This window comes from Toxotes jaculatrix, chromosome 14 (assembly GCF_017976425.1).
Source record: "Toxotes jaculatrix isolate fToxJac2 chromosome 14, fToxJac2.pri, whole genome shotgun sequence".
NCBI classification, from domain to species: domain Eukaryota; kingdom Metazoa; phylum Chordata; class Actinopteri; family Toxotidae; genus Toxotes; species Toxotes jaculatrix.
In genome coordinates, this window is record NC_054407.1 from 23,495,473 (window position 1) to 23,511,522 (window position 16,050).

Genomic DNA, 16,050 nt, shown 5'->3' on the forward strand with positions numbered 1-16,050 from the left:
TTTAAAATCCACCAAAACAAAAAAAAAAACAAAACAGTGCGGAAACCTCAGCATCTACTGAATCCTGCTTTAACTCCCATCAACCGTCTGTTCCGTCCTTCTCCACTTCATCCTCACAACAACTCACTCTTAACCCCTAAACCATGACTTTGTATTTCTTAATGCTGATTAATCTCCCTACAATGGCAATCAAAAGGAATCGCTTGTTTAATCAAAAAGTCTTTATCATTTCTAACTTTTCAGGCAGACGTTGGATAACAGCGCCTGAGTAAGGCTGGGTATCTAACTCACAACATTAGAGCTTAAAGTACGCTTTACAACAAAGTGAGTGCAGGCCAGTGTTTCTATGACAGTTAAAGCTCTTATCAAAAGGGAGTAATTTAACTGGCTGACAGACTGAGTCACCCACCTACGCATCCACCTATTCAAACCTTCAGTGTATTATATTTTTAATGGATTTGATTTTGATGAAAATCCTGAAAATAGTTTGTCATCAAACAAAAAATGTTACCTTATATAATGACCGCAGTGTAAAAAGTGAACATAAATGCATTTAAAACATTTGATCCACAGCGTTAAGTTTTGTATTTACATTTTTTTTCTTATTAAGAAATAGTTCCCATCAGAACAGTCTGTGTGATTAATCAAACGAGCCTTCTGCAGCGCCAGGATGCATCTTCCCCTGGGCTTAATCAAAGTAGGAGCCACTGTGTGAGAGACATCACACTAAATGTAAAAACTACCAACACTAAAAGTCCAAAGCCACGATCGCAGCCCTGTGACTGTAATAATCATTAGAGCACAGAAAAACAAATTATTGGATGGATGAAAAATGCAGAGAAGTTTGTCTGAATCTGGGGACTCAGCTTGTCAGTATCAGCTCGACATTTTCAGACTTGGCTGAGCTGTCATCACTAAACCCACCCACTGTGCCCACTATCACCAGTATGCTACTTTACTCAAGTAATAGTTGTTTAGCCATTTCCCCAATTCCTGCATGAGTAAATGAAATTGTATTTGTTTGCATTGTTTTGCCGTCTTCTTTGTATTGGTTAACTGATGTCCACCATAGACCTGTATTTATTTTACCTGAGGAGTTATCTTGCTGACTTATTCATGTAAGACAGTGATCTTTCCATTATGTAATGAGGGTGTATTTCCTCCAAAACCTGTTAGTCACAGAACATAAGTTGTTTATGTTGTATAAGTTGTTATTGACAGAAGACACAAAAGAACGCATGGACTCAGAGTGACTGGCATCATTAATCCTCAAAGCCTCGCTGCTGTAGCAAAAGTAAAAACTGTAAAAACTGTAAAAACTTTGAACTCCATGAGGCTGCTCTGCGTAATCTCTCAAATGCTGGGACATGGTATGAGAGTAATTAAAAGAAAAGTTTCCCTAGAATTAAAAGTGAAGTTTGTGATCTCACACGAGTCATTCTACTCACTAAACATCGTATAACCGCAGTGTGATTTCCCATCACACTGCAGGTAACAGCAGCGAGTGGCTCCGTGTGATCTTGGCCGGACAGCATCCAGAGATTCGAGCCCTTCATCGTGTCAGAGTAATCTATACAAAATGAACTGAATCTCAACCAAAGTCATGATTCTATTCAATATTCACTCCTAGAAACAAGGCAGCGGCCTATTAAAGCAGGCTTCAAACGAAGCCGCTTATCTTTTTAATTAGGCCGCAGGTTGAGAGCGTGCGATATTGCACCGAGCTGATGTATATGTAATGTGGAGCAGTATTGATTGTGGGGAGAAGACGACGAGGGGGCCCATTCAAGGTGCTAGCTCCATGAACTGTTCAATACCGACACTAATAAATAATATCAAAGGCAAAACCTGGCTAAAGGTGGATGAGATGAAATCTCTTTATAATGCAAAACCCAGAAGAGAGGAGAGAAGAGAGCAGGGGAGGGGAGGGGAGGGGCAGCAGATATTTCTTTTTGCAGGCAGCCAGGGCGACAGGATATTGCAAGGAGTATGCAGCTGAAGAAACAAATAACCCGTCTTTCATCACCAGCAGATTAAAACACAAACAGAGAGAGGGATAGAAAAAAAGATTCCTAATTATATTCTCTGGAGTTGGTGATTTTTCTGACTGTTTTGACACAGCTAATATGCTTTTCTGTGAACCCCCACCCCACCCCACCCGGCCACCCACACATGCACACAACATCACCGCCACCCTCCACCATGCCAGGTTATCTGGGTCTAATAGGCAATATAAGAAGCTATTTACACTTCAAGGTGCTAATGCAACACTTTCCTCAATCTTATTACCCTCGCTGTGATTTTCTCACCTGTGTGTTGACAAGTAGAATTAGACAAAGTGTTTGGACAGCAACATTCCCAACATCAAACACCCCCCACCCCACCCCCTCCAGTTTCTAGGCAAGTTAGCACCCTGACCTTTGCCGGTCTATTACATTGTTGACTTTACTGTAGGAAGCTACATGTCAGAAATGTAATTTAAGAGATGCAAATCAGTCTGTCGTGTTCAGCGGAGCGCTAGCTTTTCTGACAATAGCAGCTTTTTATTTTAATGTTTTAAATAAGAATCAGCTCCAACATGCAAGATTATCCAGCACATTCACGGCTACTTCACGGAACACACATAGGACAGAATATAGAAGAATGCAGAACATGAACTAACGACACTTTCATTGGTACGTATCATTCATTCAAGCACAGAGCAGTAACTGACAGTGAAAAAGTGCTGCCATGTTATGGGAACATTAAAACAGCGAGTGGATTTTCCTGTTTTAATGATAAAAACTCTTTTTATGATTGACACTTACTGAAGTGTGACTTTTTTTTTTCCAGACGTCTGTGCTTTGGCAAAAAACTTTCATTTTCAGCCAAATTTGCTTTTAACATCTTTTGACACTCAAATTGCCAAATGATTGTTTACTGACTCTCACCACTCAACACCTATCTTTTCAGCAGATAAAAAACACGGGTGGCTGTAGTAGTAGATAACTTCATCCTCCAGCGAACAAGGAGTTGTGGTCAAAATAAAATTCTGAAATAATGTTTTGCAAATCCAAAATACTTGAGAAGCTGTTACCCTTTAAACACCACCGATATTTGGTTTCATTTTGTTCCAGCGGTTATTTCGTTGGGATGTCATTTATTTCAGATGATGGACACCTGACTGTAGAACAAACATCATTTCACTTTCATGTATTTTGTCAGATTTGGCCAGGAGTTACAACACTCTGACCTCCTGTGTTTGAGCTCGTTCCCAGGAACGATGCTCTTGATGTTCTTCTCTTTTGCTTCAGTCGATACATAATTCATTCTTTCCCATCACTGCCACAGCCAAACGGAACCTTCTCCATTTTCCTGACAGATCCGTACTTGCCCTTTCCAGCAGGGAAATACTCGGCACATTAACATGAAATGAGCACAGTAATGTACACCATGGTTCATTTTTCAGCTCTGTGGTGAAACAGGTACGTATATGGCAGACAGATGTCTGGAAAAACACAGAGAGGGCAATTTGTTCAAATTTATATTTGATTTATATTCATAGTTTATCATAAAGAGGACAGGAGGTCACTCTACATTACGGACATTTAGTTGATCCATTTATCCAGAGTTTATCTTGAGCATTAGCTGAGTCCTCGGGAACTCACTCCTCATCCACCACTTTAGACAAACAACAGATTTGGACTAATTTCTTTAAAGCTGCCATGTGTTTGGTGTGTTATCTGATTTTCTTACTATCCGTCAAAATAAAAAGATAATATCATCTCAAACATGTGCCCACAACCATAAAGACGGAAACACAAGCTCAAAGTGGTAACTATCAGGATTTGGTACGGTATGTATTTCGTAAGATATTTACGCAGCATCTGCTCATATTAAATTTGACACTTTCCAATCTTTGATCACGTGACCACGCCAGCGACACACCCCAAACCTCTCTAACCTCTCCACAACGACACACACAGTTGGAAAAATCCCGTCAGCAGTGCTGCGGTTTGAAGTCTCCGGAATGTAAATTGAAAATTAAGGTGCACTTCCTTAATCTGCTGTTCTAATCCAGCTCCAAAAAGGAGGCAAAAAGAAAGAAGAATGAAAAGAAAAATCCGTAGGAAGGGCTATATTAATTATACACAAAAAGAGGAACTACAAAAGAGGGCCTGGTCTTTGAAGATACTGAGCGCTAAATGTCACCCACAGCCTTTGAAGCTCTCGAATGCCTTTGTCTCTCACTTCTCCTCTACATGAAACACGGTGCAGCAGACAGACGCTGACAGTAGCAGTGAGGGACATTTCAACTTGGGGTTGCACACCCTTAGAAAAGGAGAACGATATGATATGAAAGCGAGGTGTACTCCACTTGTGCAAGGTACAAACTTGAGCCGCACGCTGACAAGTGTCCGTCAGCACGTCAAACAATGCAGACATCGTTGTCCCACTCAGATAAAATAACTTGTTTTGAATCTCTGATCCAAAATACAAAATCTACCGGATCAGTTTCACTGTTTAAACAGAAACAGTTTATCTTGGCCACACTGCTGCAGGAACACAGTGATAACTCATATACACTAAGTCCAGCTCACAGAGGACTAATGTTATCTGAGGACATCCAGAGATTTAAATATTTACAGACATCACTGAAGATTTTAATCCCACTCAAAGCTGCTGTTTCTGGTTTTGGTAAATTTTCACTTCACCTAATGAATTTGGGTCTGATAGAAGTTATCACCGGAAACACTGTCTTGTTAGAAGGATCGATTCACTGATTCATTTTGAATATCACATATCACTAAACTGCACCACTACATCATTACAGACCTTTTGTTGAACCAAAGGACAATATCAGTCCATTCTTTATGTTCTACTATCCTTCTTAGGGATGGGAATCGAAAACTGGTTCCAAAATATCTGACCCTTTGGTATCGAACGCCTTCGAGCTCATGATTAGCACGTGTTTCTGACTATGCAAAACAATCATGTCCAACTCCAACACCAGCAGTATACTGAAACACCTTTCTACACAACATGGGCTTAAATTCCAGGAATGCCTTGTGTTTGACACTTGCTTCCCAATCGAACAGCACCTCCATTACCGAGGCTAAATATTGTATTTTAGAAAAACATTAGCACCACGCAGGCAGCGCTTATCGGATTTTTTTCTTTGACTAAGAAAACCTAAATAAAAATGAGTGCTTACAAATACTCTCTCATTTCATCCATTTTAGATGATGACAGACAGACTGTTTCTGCAGCTTGTTCTCAGGCTACAGCCTGTGTTCAGACTCAGAGATTTAAAAAAAAATAAAAAAATAAAAAAAAACACTGCACTGATGCTGAAAAACTGTGAAGGTCTACAACTTTTTTCCACACAGAAAACTGATGAGGAATCGATAAAGAATCAGACTGATAAGCAGAACCGATAATGGCACAGGTATCAATAAAACCTCATCAATTCCCATTCCTGTGAAAGACATCTCATGAGACAAGTTTCCCTACATGGGACAAATAGGACGCTGAGCATTACTGAGTATCAGTTTAGTCCCTAAGGGCTAAATAGAATAAACAGAAGTGTGCAGACAAGCGGCGCTTTTTTAAAGACTGTAAACAACAACAGTCAATCAGGAACAAGAACAACACGCTCCTGTTTCAGGTAGAGATCAGGATTATAAGGCCCGTTGGGGTTTCACCTCGTCACTGGCACAGATTCTTCTCTCTTGGTGCACTTCCTATTGCTCCGCATGTGTAAATGAACTGAAACCTAAAAGTGTTTTCAATGCTGTGAGCAAATAAAAATAAAATTCAATGCACATGCACAATATTCAGGAGGTACAGGAAATCATAGATGGATGTTTCAATCAATCAATCACTCAATAAATAAATAGATCGATCCTCATGGCTAGATACCACTATAGTTAAAGTGAAAAAAAATATGATTATTTAAATGCCTTGTGATTCTTATTAAAGAAAAGGATTTGATTACTGCCAAAATACCAAAATACTTCCACCCACCAGAATCAGTCCATGGGGGAACATGCAGAGCCTGAATAATCTGGTTAACACTCTTTCTGTAACAACAATACTGAACCAGGATGTTTACACAAGCAGGATATTTTGAATTTTTGGGACAGACATGGTGTGCATGCCCAAATTCAAACTAAAAATCAGCCTGTGACAGATTCTGTAAACTATCAGCTCTATCCCAGCTCAGTTCTTAAAATATTGATCTGATTCTCTCACATCAAAATTTCAAATTCATCTCAAACCAGTTCTTAATAGGCAGCACCATCTTCACCCTGTTCTACTTTCTAATGCAAGCAGAACCATGCAAAGCCAAATCTTCGTTAGTCATTCTGCTCTTTTCTGTTCTCTCCTCAGCAGTCTCCCCTTATCCACCCTGTCTCTTTGTAGGGAGAAAGAAATCATGAGAAAAGGGAGAGATGAGGCTGAGAGGAGAGAGGCAGACCAGGAGAACAAGACTGGGAGAGAGAAATTGAGGGGAGGAGGGGGGCACTTGAGTGCAGTTGTAATCAAGGCTTGTGCGCTCAAGAGGGGCCAATCAATCCAGCTGTCTGCCTCTACATCTCATCAGGCACCTTGAAGATGGCTAAAAATGAGTCGCTGGGTCCAGACGGCCTCCTCGGGCCGCTGAGAGAGAGTGAGCAACAGGCGGCTTCAGTCAGTAGTCTGTAATAAGTGCAGCAGAGGACACGACCGCTCTCTAAGTCTGAGCTGCAGTCAAAGTGCAAAGAAAACAACTCACCTCCTGCCAAGAGAAAAGTATTTACTGCTGCAAGGATGGAGAGTGTATTGTTTAGTATTAGTGCTGTCATGGTAAATACTCAGGTAGGTAAAACGCAGCCTCAGAAATCAAGAGAAATCAACTAATTTCAATAGAATCACCATAATTATGGACTTCAGCTGGAGTTCACCTTTGCTGAAGGCTGACACTCTGATTTTTGCCATTTCCTGTCTGCAAAGTGCTGACCTGTGAGAGAATGGGGAGCTGGATGGTCCACACAAAGGAAGCTATCATACCGTCCGTATCACAGCGTCCGTCCAGCGCCAAATGACAAATAACATCAACAGAGCTTTTCTCTCTGTGTCTGTTTTGCCACAAACAAAATAAGCCACAACGGAAGCCTCTGCTAAACAAACAAGATGGCTGTTCGGAGAAGACAAGAAAACAACATCTAATGAGGACTGAAAAAAAACGCAGAGAATAGAAAATAGAAGGAGATAGGAACTTAGAAAGCGTAAACATTAGCGTCGCCATGTTCCCCAATGTCATGAAACTGTCTTTTAATATTTCAATAATTGTAATTTCATATCACGGGTACCATACGTCATACTTTGCGGCAGCCAGGAAGTTTAAAAAACAGTAGGATGAAAAGGTGATAATTAGGAGCGGCCGTCAAACAGACATGGTCATTAAATCTAAGGATATTAAGAAAATTCTATGAGATTATTTCACTCCGATCCACTGCAGTTTAAAAAATGTATATTAAATTATTCAACCTTAGTACTAACAAGTTTTGGGGAGGTCCAGGTCTGTTCTTTCATTCAGCTGGGATTACAAAGTTAGTGGAATATAAATTATAGGTAATGCAGTAAGATTTAAATTAGATTATAAATAAAATATGAAGCCAAGAGGCACCTTGACACTGTCCCGTCATTTTGAATGTAAAAGATAGGGTTATTATGGGTCTATTTCATTTAAATTAAAAAGCTGTGTTGGTTCTAGTGTGTGCATGTTTGATGTGTGTGCGTGTGCAAGTGTGCATGCATGGATTCAGGATTGTGAGACCAGATCCGTTTTTATCTAACAGCGTCTGTTTCTAGTCCAAGAGCTGTCACCGGTTTCCTGAAAAGCAGCTACACAAACAGCACAAATGACAAATCGTCGCTGATAAGTGTGAGAGCTGCAGCAGAGTTTAGCACTCCCACATCGCACGTACAGAAATGCCACCGAACGAGCGACGAAAACCCCCTCCTTCCACCACAGCTCTGTAGCTGGGGCATGATGCAAAAGTGATGCAAGCACGAAGCCAGCTCTGCTACAAGGTGGCCATCTGGGAGAGGTCTGCCAACCCTGCAGCGAATGTCAGGAGCACAGGCCAACTCACAGAGATCCTGCCAGCTGCGGGAGTGGGAGAGAGGAGTTGGCAGTGCCAGCAGGCCAGTGCCAGCGCCGGGAAAATCAGGCCGGATGGTTGGCTGCTTGGCTGAGTGGCTGGCAGGGAGGGCTGCGTGGTTGGCTCAGGGATCACGTTGCACCGCTGTGCTAACTCGAGCTCGGCACAACACCTGTGTCCTACCCCTCCTCCTCTCTCCCATCCCTCCGCTTCGCTCGACGGCAGGACTCACAGATGCTCGCAAAGCTCCAGAGGACAGCGTACAGCTCCCTGCTCTCTCTGAAGTCGGACCAAAATAACCACAGGTGACTCTGGATCGGCGGGGTGGGGTGTGGGGGGGGTGCGCAGGCTTTTTAAAGCTCGGATGAGGCATCTTGCAATTCACGAAACGCCTCCAGTTCTGCTATGACGACAGGTGAAGGGATAAAAACGCTGCACGATGTCACAGCAAATTGCATCATGAAACACCAGCACGCCCCTCATCTCTCTCCTTCTCTCCCTCCTTCTCTCCTTATTTGGATTCTTTTCTTTAGCAACAGGTGAGAGAATTGATTAGCCTTCGGTGTGCGATGAAAACCGATTAGCAGGTGAACTGAAATGAAGTTAACTCAAATGGATTCGCCCGCCCCTGAAGGGCACGGAGAGATCGCTGAATGGATCCCAGCATCAGAGCTGTTTCCAATGCAATCACTCGGGCAATCAATGGGAACAATTACAGGAGTTCCACCAAGTGACGGCGATGACACAAAATCAGTCAGCGGTGTTACTAATGACAGTGTGTATGGACAGGTCGTCAAACACGACCGTGAAACATTTCTGTCTGCGATCGCACATAACACAGCAAAATAACGAGTAATATCTGAGCAGTAAGTAAAGAAGGCTTTTTGGAAATGATAATCCGGGGAAGACCTCAAAGGCTGGAGAGTCACTGCATTTTACTCAACGCCTAAACAGGAAGTTAAGATCCTAAAAAGATTGCAGGTATATGTTTCTGTGTTCAGCCTCCCTGAAAGACAGCGGATGTGTCGAGACAGCATTACAGACATGACAATTTCTAGGCATGCTATTTACAGAGGAATGGTAATGGCGATGATGATGATGATGGCGACTTTTGAAAAGCTGTGTTAGGGAAGCACTCTGCAGCTCAGTGAGATAACTTTAAATTGCCCATAATCACAGGATCTGAGAGCGTATAGGCCGACAGAAGTCACACAAAGACATCCAGCGGTGTAGCAACGCACAGACTTGTCCACAGAGATAACAATTTGACCACATTACTTAGGGATAATTACACATACATTTCCTCGCTTTGCTGTGGCACACAACACATGCAAGGAGCCGTCAGAGGGAAGAAGGGGGACTCGACAGCAGTCTGAGGTCGGAGGGCCTGCACATCAATAACAGGACGAAGTGAGGTAGATGAAACACATTACTTTGACCTAAAGAGCTCAGTAATTACATTTGGCATTTTGACAAGTGTTTAGCTGCAGTGAAGGTCAGTCCTGTCAGCATACAAGATCTATGCTAATCCACTCAGACGGAAGAAAACGAGGAGACAAAAAGTCGAGGGAAGGAAAGAAAAGATCCAGATGCAACTGATGCCTCTGTAAAAGTAACTTCCCTTCCTCCACCCAGTCATCTGGATCCTGTTTGAGGCTCGGTGACGGACTGATATCAGTTGTCAGAAATAAGCCTGACTTTGCTTCATCCTCTGCAAATGCAGCCACTGAACAACCCTCACTTCTCACTCAATGGTCACTTCATTCTCATCATCACAGAGTCACAGGAATATATTTTACTGTTCCTCTGCAGATGAGTCACTTTTCACATGTGCAAAGCAGGCAACTGTCCTCCTGTGTTATAACTGAATACGAGGCCCTGTCATGTATAAAGGTCCCGTCTTAAAAACTATTTACAGACTGTGCTCACATGGTGGATGTTCCCATTTGAGTATGTTCAGGCTGGCTGCTTAGCATGTTGACTGAAAAAGCAAAAGTTTTCAAGAAAAAGAAGAAAAATTCTGTAGAAACGATGTGAAAATAAGTTACATCAAATGTCTAAATGGCATTTAAGCAACATTCATGTTTTTCCACACAAACGTGTGGAAACACAAACATAACAGACACATACACAAATAACAAAGGTGCATTTACCAGAAAAACTAAATTCTAAAATCTTTGACTGATGTGTGAACTGGAAAGGAATGAAAAGCACTCCCCGCCACTTTTTTTTTTTAAGGCATATTCCACTAATTAGCATGTAAATTGAGGATTCACTGCTTCTATCTCGCCAGTGGGACAATGTCCTTTTAACTTATTAAACTGATAGTGACCTCTCTGCAAGGAAATTATTTACATGTCAACACACAAATCAAACCTCAGAAGTGACATCAACTCACTGAGTAACCGGCTATTGTCTGCTGATAACAATGGCGGGTTGGTTTAACTTGAGAAACGTCTGACGGAGTCTGAAAGTGGCCACTACCAGCAGCAACTGTCCTAACCGTCCAAAATCCCCAGAGTGGACAGCTCTTAGGCATGTGTGAGTATCTTCCCACTGAGAGCTATGATTAGCATGTATGCAAAAACAAGTGCTGCTGGGATAAAGAAGAAGAAGTCAAATGAACAGACGGTGCAGGGATGAGGCTATCTCAGCTGCCCTCCTCCTGCTTTAAGTGCTAATTGAGCTGCTCGCTGTCCTGACCCTGACCCGCGGCCTATTCACGGGGTCCCGTTCTCACGGCCGTGACGCACCGCTGGAAGTAGCCTCTGGGTCCCCCGCCCACCCTCGGCCGGACAATGAGGGTCACCACCTCGCTGCCCACCATCTTGACATCCACCCCCACGTTTGACAATGGCCACCGGTGGGCCCAGAGACCCTCACAATGGGTGGACGCGCGTGACAGAAGCGGTAACGTGGCTTCTTAAAATGCAGCACCAGGTCTGGCTGGCCTGGCTGCATTAATCGGACCTCCGGGCACCCGGGGGCCGGGGTCAGAATCGATCCAGTGTAAGAAAGAGACAGATGAGACTTAAACTGGACACCTGTGAGGCTACAGTCAGAACTGGCCCCATGTTTTGTAATAAATAAGAAAAACAGAATCTATAGTCATATTTAAGTAAGTGCTTGGAGCGTACATTCAGTTAATGTAATACCAATTTATACATACATTTTCTACTTCTCTACAACTACTACTGATTAGCATTATCAATAACAGTAGGGATAATAATAATAATGACAATCAAAATAATACAGATAATACACAATGAATGAATATGCAATACAATCATCAGTCTTTAGTAAACATGTTTCATTCAATATCCTCAGATTCTCATTTCAAATCCATTTCAGTTTTCTCGTAACTAACTTCCTGAATATTAGATACTTCCCTAAGTACAATACCATACGATTCACCAGCACCACAGACTGCGGTCTCCTACATGAAAGGGTCTGAACTCTTCTTCCACCATAATTCCTTGTTTAAACATTTCTCTGGCACACACTGATCCGTTCATGGAGATTAAATCAAATAAAACTGAATTATTTTTAACACCGCTGCCAAAAGCGCTCCACCCAAACACACAAGTTTGTGACAGAAGAGATGGACGTCCAATCTCTACCATTCGCCGCTGAGCAGCTATAAATGATGATAAAACGACGTCATTACAATGGCCGTGTAAAGCTTAATGTTTCAGAAAAGCACTATAAACCCCAGCCAGGGGGGATAATGTACGCTTTGGGATGGATTGATATTCTAGTTGAATATGACAAACGACACTTTAAAGACGGCCCGCCCACACTATTGCACTTTAGCTGAGAGGACGCCATATTTCATTTCGAGCACGTTCTGTCAAATGTTTGCATTAATAACAATCGAGGCTCATCCGTGACCCCGCAGAGCCAGCGGGCGGGAAATGAGAACGCCAACAATAGCACTTAAAAACAGGAGAGAAGCTGTTGCATAATCAGCACAAAGTGTGTGTGTGTGTGGGTGACAGAGAAAGTCAGAGTGTGTGTGTGTGTGTGTGTGTATGCAGGAGGTGGGGTTGCAATTATCAAGCAGGGATAAGATGTTGGGGAAAAAAAATAGACAGTGAGCTACTCATGTAAGTTATTTTGACAAGGCCAATTTCCCAGTGCAGGTAATTTGGTGTGTGTGTGTGTGTGTGTGTGTGTGTGTGTGTGTGTGTGTGCGTGTGTGTGAATGAGAATGTGTGGGGTGTGTGTATCTGGAATAGGGCCCAGGGAATATCAGGAAAGTTCTCTCTCTCTCTGGACTGACAGCTTGGCTAATGGCAAACATTCCTCCTCTCTTTATTCCCCACTTCATCAACACCCTCGCCTCATTACTGTGAGTCACAGTGTAACACACACACACACACACACACACACACACACACACACACACACACACACACACACACACACACACACACACACACACACACACACACACACACACACACACACACACACACACACACACACACACACACACACAGTGTGACAGAGCAGGCAGGACAGGCATTCTGACTTAGAGGATCTTGAAACAGAATCACTGAGGATCTGCCTTCAGTTGCTTCAGATGGGAGAAAAAAAAAGTGGTGAGTAAAATCCCAGAACACCTGACAATGAGCAAGTTTACATGCACATTACTATCCTGGTTTTTTAAAACAAGCATTTAGCATTCTGCGGTATTTAGCATCACCTTATGATTACCGGGAACGGAAGACGAGAGCAACAGCGCAACTTAATCCTTCACATTCCTGGTGTCACACTTTGCTTTTATCATTTATTTTTACCTTTATTGTTTCGCAGACAAACTACTACGCAACTTAAGCGGATGATGCACCTGCACACATGGCAAACAGTGTATGTTTACATACCCCAGCATCTAAAGTACTCACATTTCTAAAAACCAGGATCAGGGCTTATCCAAGTTTCTGAAACCACAATCTACTCACAGTCTAACAACCGGACCATATAACGCAGCAAACCCATGAAAAAATAATAACACAGTCGCATCAAGCTCTACTTATTAAATCCTTCATAATTGCTGCACTGGTATTGGGAGATGCTGCTGTTATTCTGCCCCTGCATACGGTCGATCCTTACGCTGTAGTGTTGCCTTCGTATGGTGAAGTTTAGTTTTTGCTTTTTCATTTTACTGTGATTATGGATGTATACAGTTTTTTATTGGATGCGTTTCTCCGAAGGGGAAAAAAATAAAAAATAAATGAGATTAAGTGGTTAAAGCCAAAGCTAACCGAAGTTAAACAAGATGCTCACAATAACCTTTCCTGAATCTGGGTTAACAACTTACAAATACCCACTGTGATCTATGGCTGTCATCTCATAATCAACTCTGTTGCAGTGGTCGAATGTAACTTTACTCTCACTTTGTTTTTGGGATTGACATTCCTCAGTCAGCTACACCTCCAGGTACAGACCTGGACCAGTCTGAGCAGCAAACACAGTGTAGGCTGGATCTGGAGCATCGTTCATCACAAGTCCAGCCACAGACTGGACTAAGGCTTCCGGCTAAGCCATTCTGGCTACCTGGGGTATTAGCACATTAGCTAAAATATTTAGATGACGGCTTTGTCAGAGGCAAGTAGTGCCAAAGTAAAGTTAAGGGCCCTGCGGTATCTTTATTTCTTTAGTGTGATGTATTTCCTGGTGAAAGGTTTTGGTGTGGACTGTGAGGAATCAGAGTAAAGTGTAAACACAGGCGGGATATTGATGTGATGGCAGAGTAGGTCGTTTTTTGGTGATGCTGGACTGAAGGCCACGCTGCGTGCACTGGTGAGAAAACTCAACCTCATCAGACTTTGAATTCATGAACTGACTTGTTTCCCAAACACAGTAGATTTCTGGTGTCTGTTTCTTTCCAGCCTGTTTTTTTTAGGCACACATCCAACTCTCCGATGGCTTTCCACGATGGAGCCAAACACGGCCTCCTTTGCTGCTGGCTTCCTTTCAAAATGGGCCAGTACCAAATAGTTAGCCAAACTAAACCAAACTGAACACAAAGGAATAGAAAAATGTACTATGAAGTTCCAGCATGGGTACAGCAGAATTCTCAGAGGAAGGGGAAAAAAAAAAAAAAAAAACGTTTCGTAAGTTTTGAAAAAATGTTCATCTGGGGTCTCAGGTGCAGCAGCAAGTCAATGATAATGGCCTGTCTATTTCTCTGTCAGTATAAAGACAAACATTACTCAACCAAGGAGAACATACCAGCCACGTTGGCCACATCTGCGGTGGTGACGTTCTGAGTGTTCGGGCTCACTTTGAAGGTCACAGCGGGGCCCACCACCCTGTAAAACACACACACAAACATACACACACAGTTAGAAGCTTCACAAAAGACATCCTCAGATTTTTTTTTATTATTTCCCACGGCGGCGAGGTGTTGCGTTTCAGACGGAGGGAGAAAAGTAGTTGTGCTCATTAAAGCTCAGCCATACGTGGCGCGTGAAAAAAGAAAAAGCTTTAACCTGTGGCGATCCTTTAGGCTGTTGCAATCCCCATCACCACTGTGAGATAACCTCTTGAATCTCAATGTAATGTGCCTGCCGGCATTTAAGCATGCTGGGAAATGAGGAGAAGGGGGTCGGGGATGAGAGGATTTTGGTCATCAACAAGAGGACGCTCTGATACGTGATTCTGAGATGAGCGGACGCATTTCCAGCAGCCCAGCTTATGATACATTTACATTTTGATTCGACGTGTGGTTATTGCAGTGCATATTGTCGTGACAGAAACTGTGAGGGTGAATTTGAGGGTGACAGAAGGCAAGAAGAAAAAGGGGGAGAGAAGAAGACAACGTGAACAGAAAGGGGCCAGAAAGACATCTGAAGTGTTTTCATAGGTGCTTTTTCCCCCTGTTCACCCAACATTCATGCTGATAAAGCAGCAACTGAAATACTGAGCGAGACACAGAGAGAAGCTGGGTGGTCAGAGGCAGAGCGGAGTCTCCCAATGTGATTAACCTTTTGTTTATCCTGCTGTAATTCAGACTAAAGGCCCAGCAGGAAGATATATTACCAGGTCCCCCTCCAGGATGCATAGTGAGCTGCTATAGGAAGTGACTGCTACTGTAACAACACTATTATAAAATACGGTGACATCAGTAATGGAGCAGGTCCTATCCTAATGCTGCTGGCAGAGAAAAAAAAACAACAACATTCAAAATGTTTTCAGGGATTCAGAAAAGTGGTTTTCGTTTCAGGTTGATGGATTTGAATTGCTGCACTTTCATTGTGGGTTTGGAGTGTGTGTTTGCAGGCTGTGTGCGCCGTGCCTCTTCAGTTCCAGTTAAAAAATGAAAAAACACAACAAACTGTCATTTGGAAATCAAAAAAAAAAGCAACAGGAGCAGCAAAAATAATTAAGAGAAATGTGGAAAACAAAAGGAAATGTGGCTTTTGTACAGGATCCTACTATAATAAACTATAATGTGTAATTTCTCAGTTCTGTTACCTCAATTAAGTTACATGTACAAGTGAAACGAACACTAAAAAACACTGACAGGATGTTTCCTCTCCTGGACATCCGTTCAATTTTCTAATCAACATCTCTCTAACTGCCAACCCATCCAGCAAGGTTTCTATGGCAGCGCTGGCAAAACCGACTGCCAGGTAAAAACAAAAAACGCCTGAGCCCGACTTTTCAAACCTTTGGATAAACAGCTGTCGTGTGACATTCCCAGCCATGCAGTTTTTTTTTTTTTTAATTGTTACTGTGGGTTTTTAATTGGGTTTCCTGGGCCCTGAGGTCAGTGTATCAAAGAAAACACAAACAGCACCAAACTCACATTCATCAGGTTTTAATGCAGCAGTAATGTTATATTCTAACATTTAAGGTGCAATAACAGGCTAATTGGACTGGGTCAGATTAATGATCCCCAGGGGAAACTTGA

At 42.6% G+C, this 16,050-nt stretch overlaps 1 protein-coding gene across 1 annotated transcript in view; it reads right to left on the minus strand.

Annotated features, from left to right (window-relative positions):
- The window catches only part of LOC121193081 (receptor-type tyrosine-protein phosphatase N2-like), a 158,119-nt gene that overhangs the window by 89,898 nt on the left and 52,171 nt on the right, over positions 1-16,050 (minus strand). Inside the window, exon 11 of the mRNA XM_041055206.1 lies at positions 14,367-14,446. Coding sequence (XP_040911140.1) covers positions 14,367-14,446 — 80 coding nt within the window. The remainder of the gene's footprint in view (positions 1-14,366; positions 14,447-16,050) is intronic.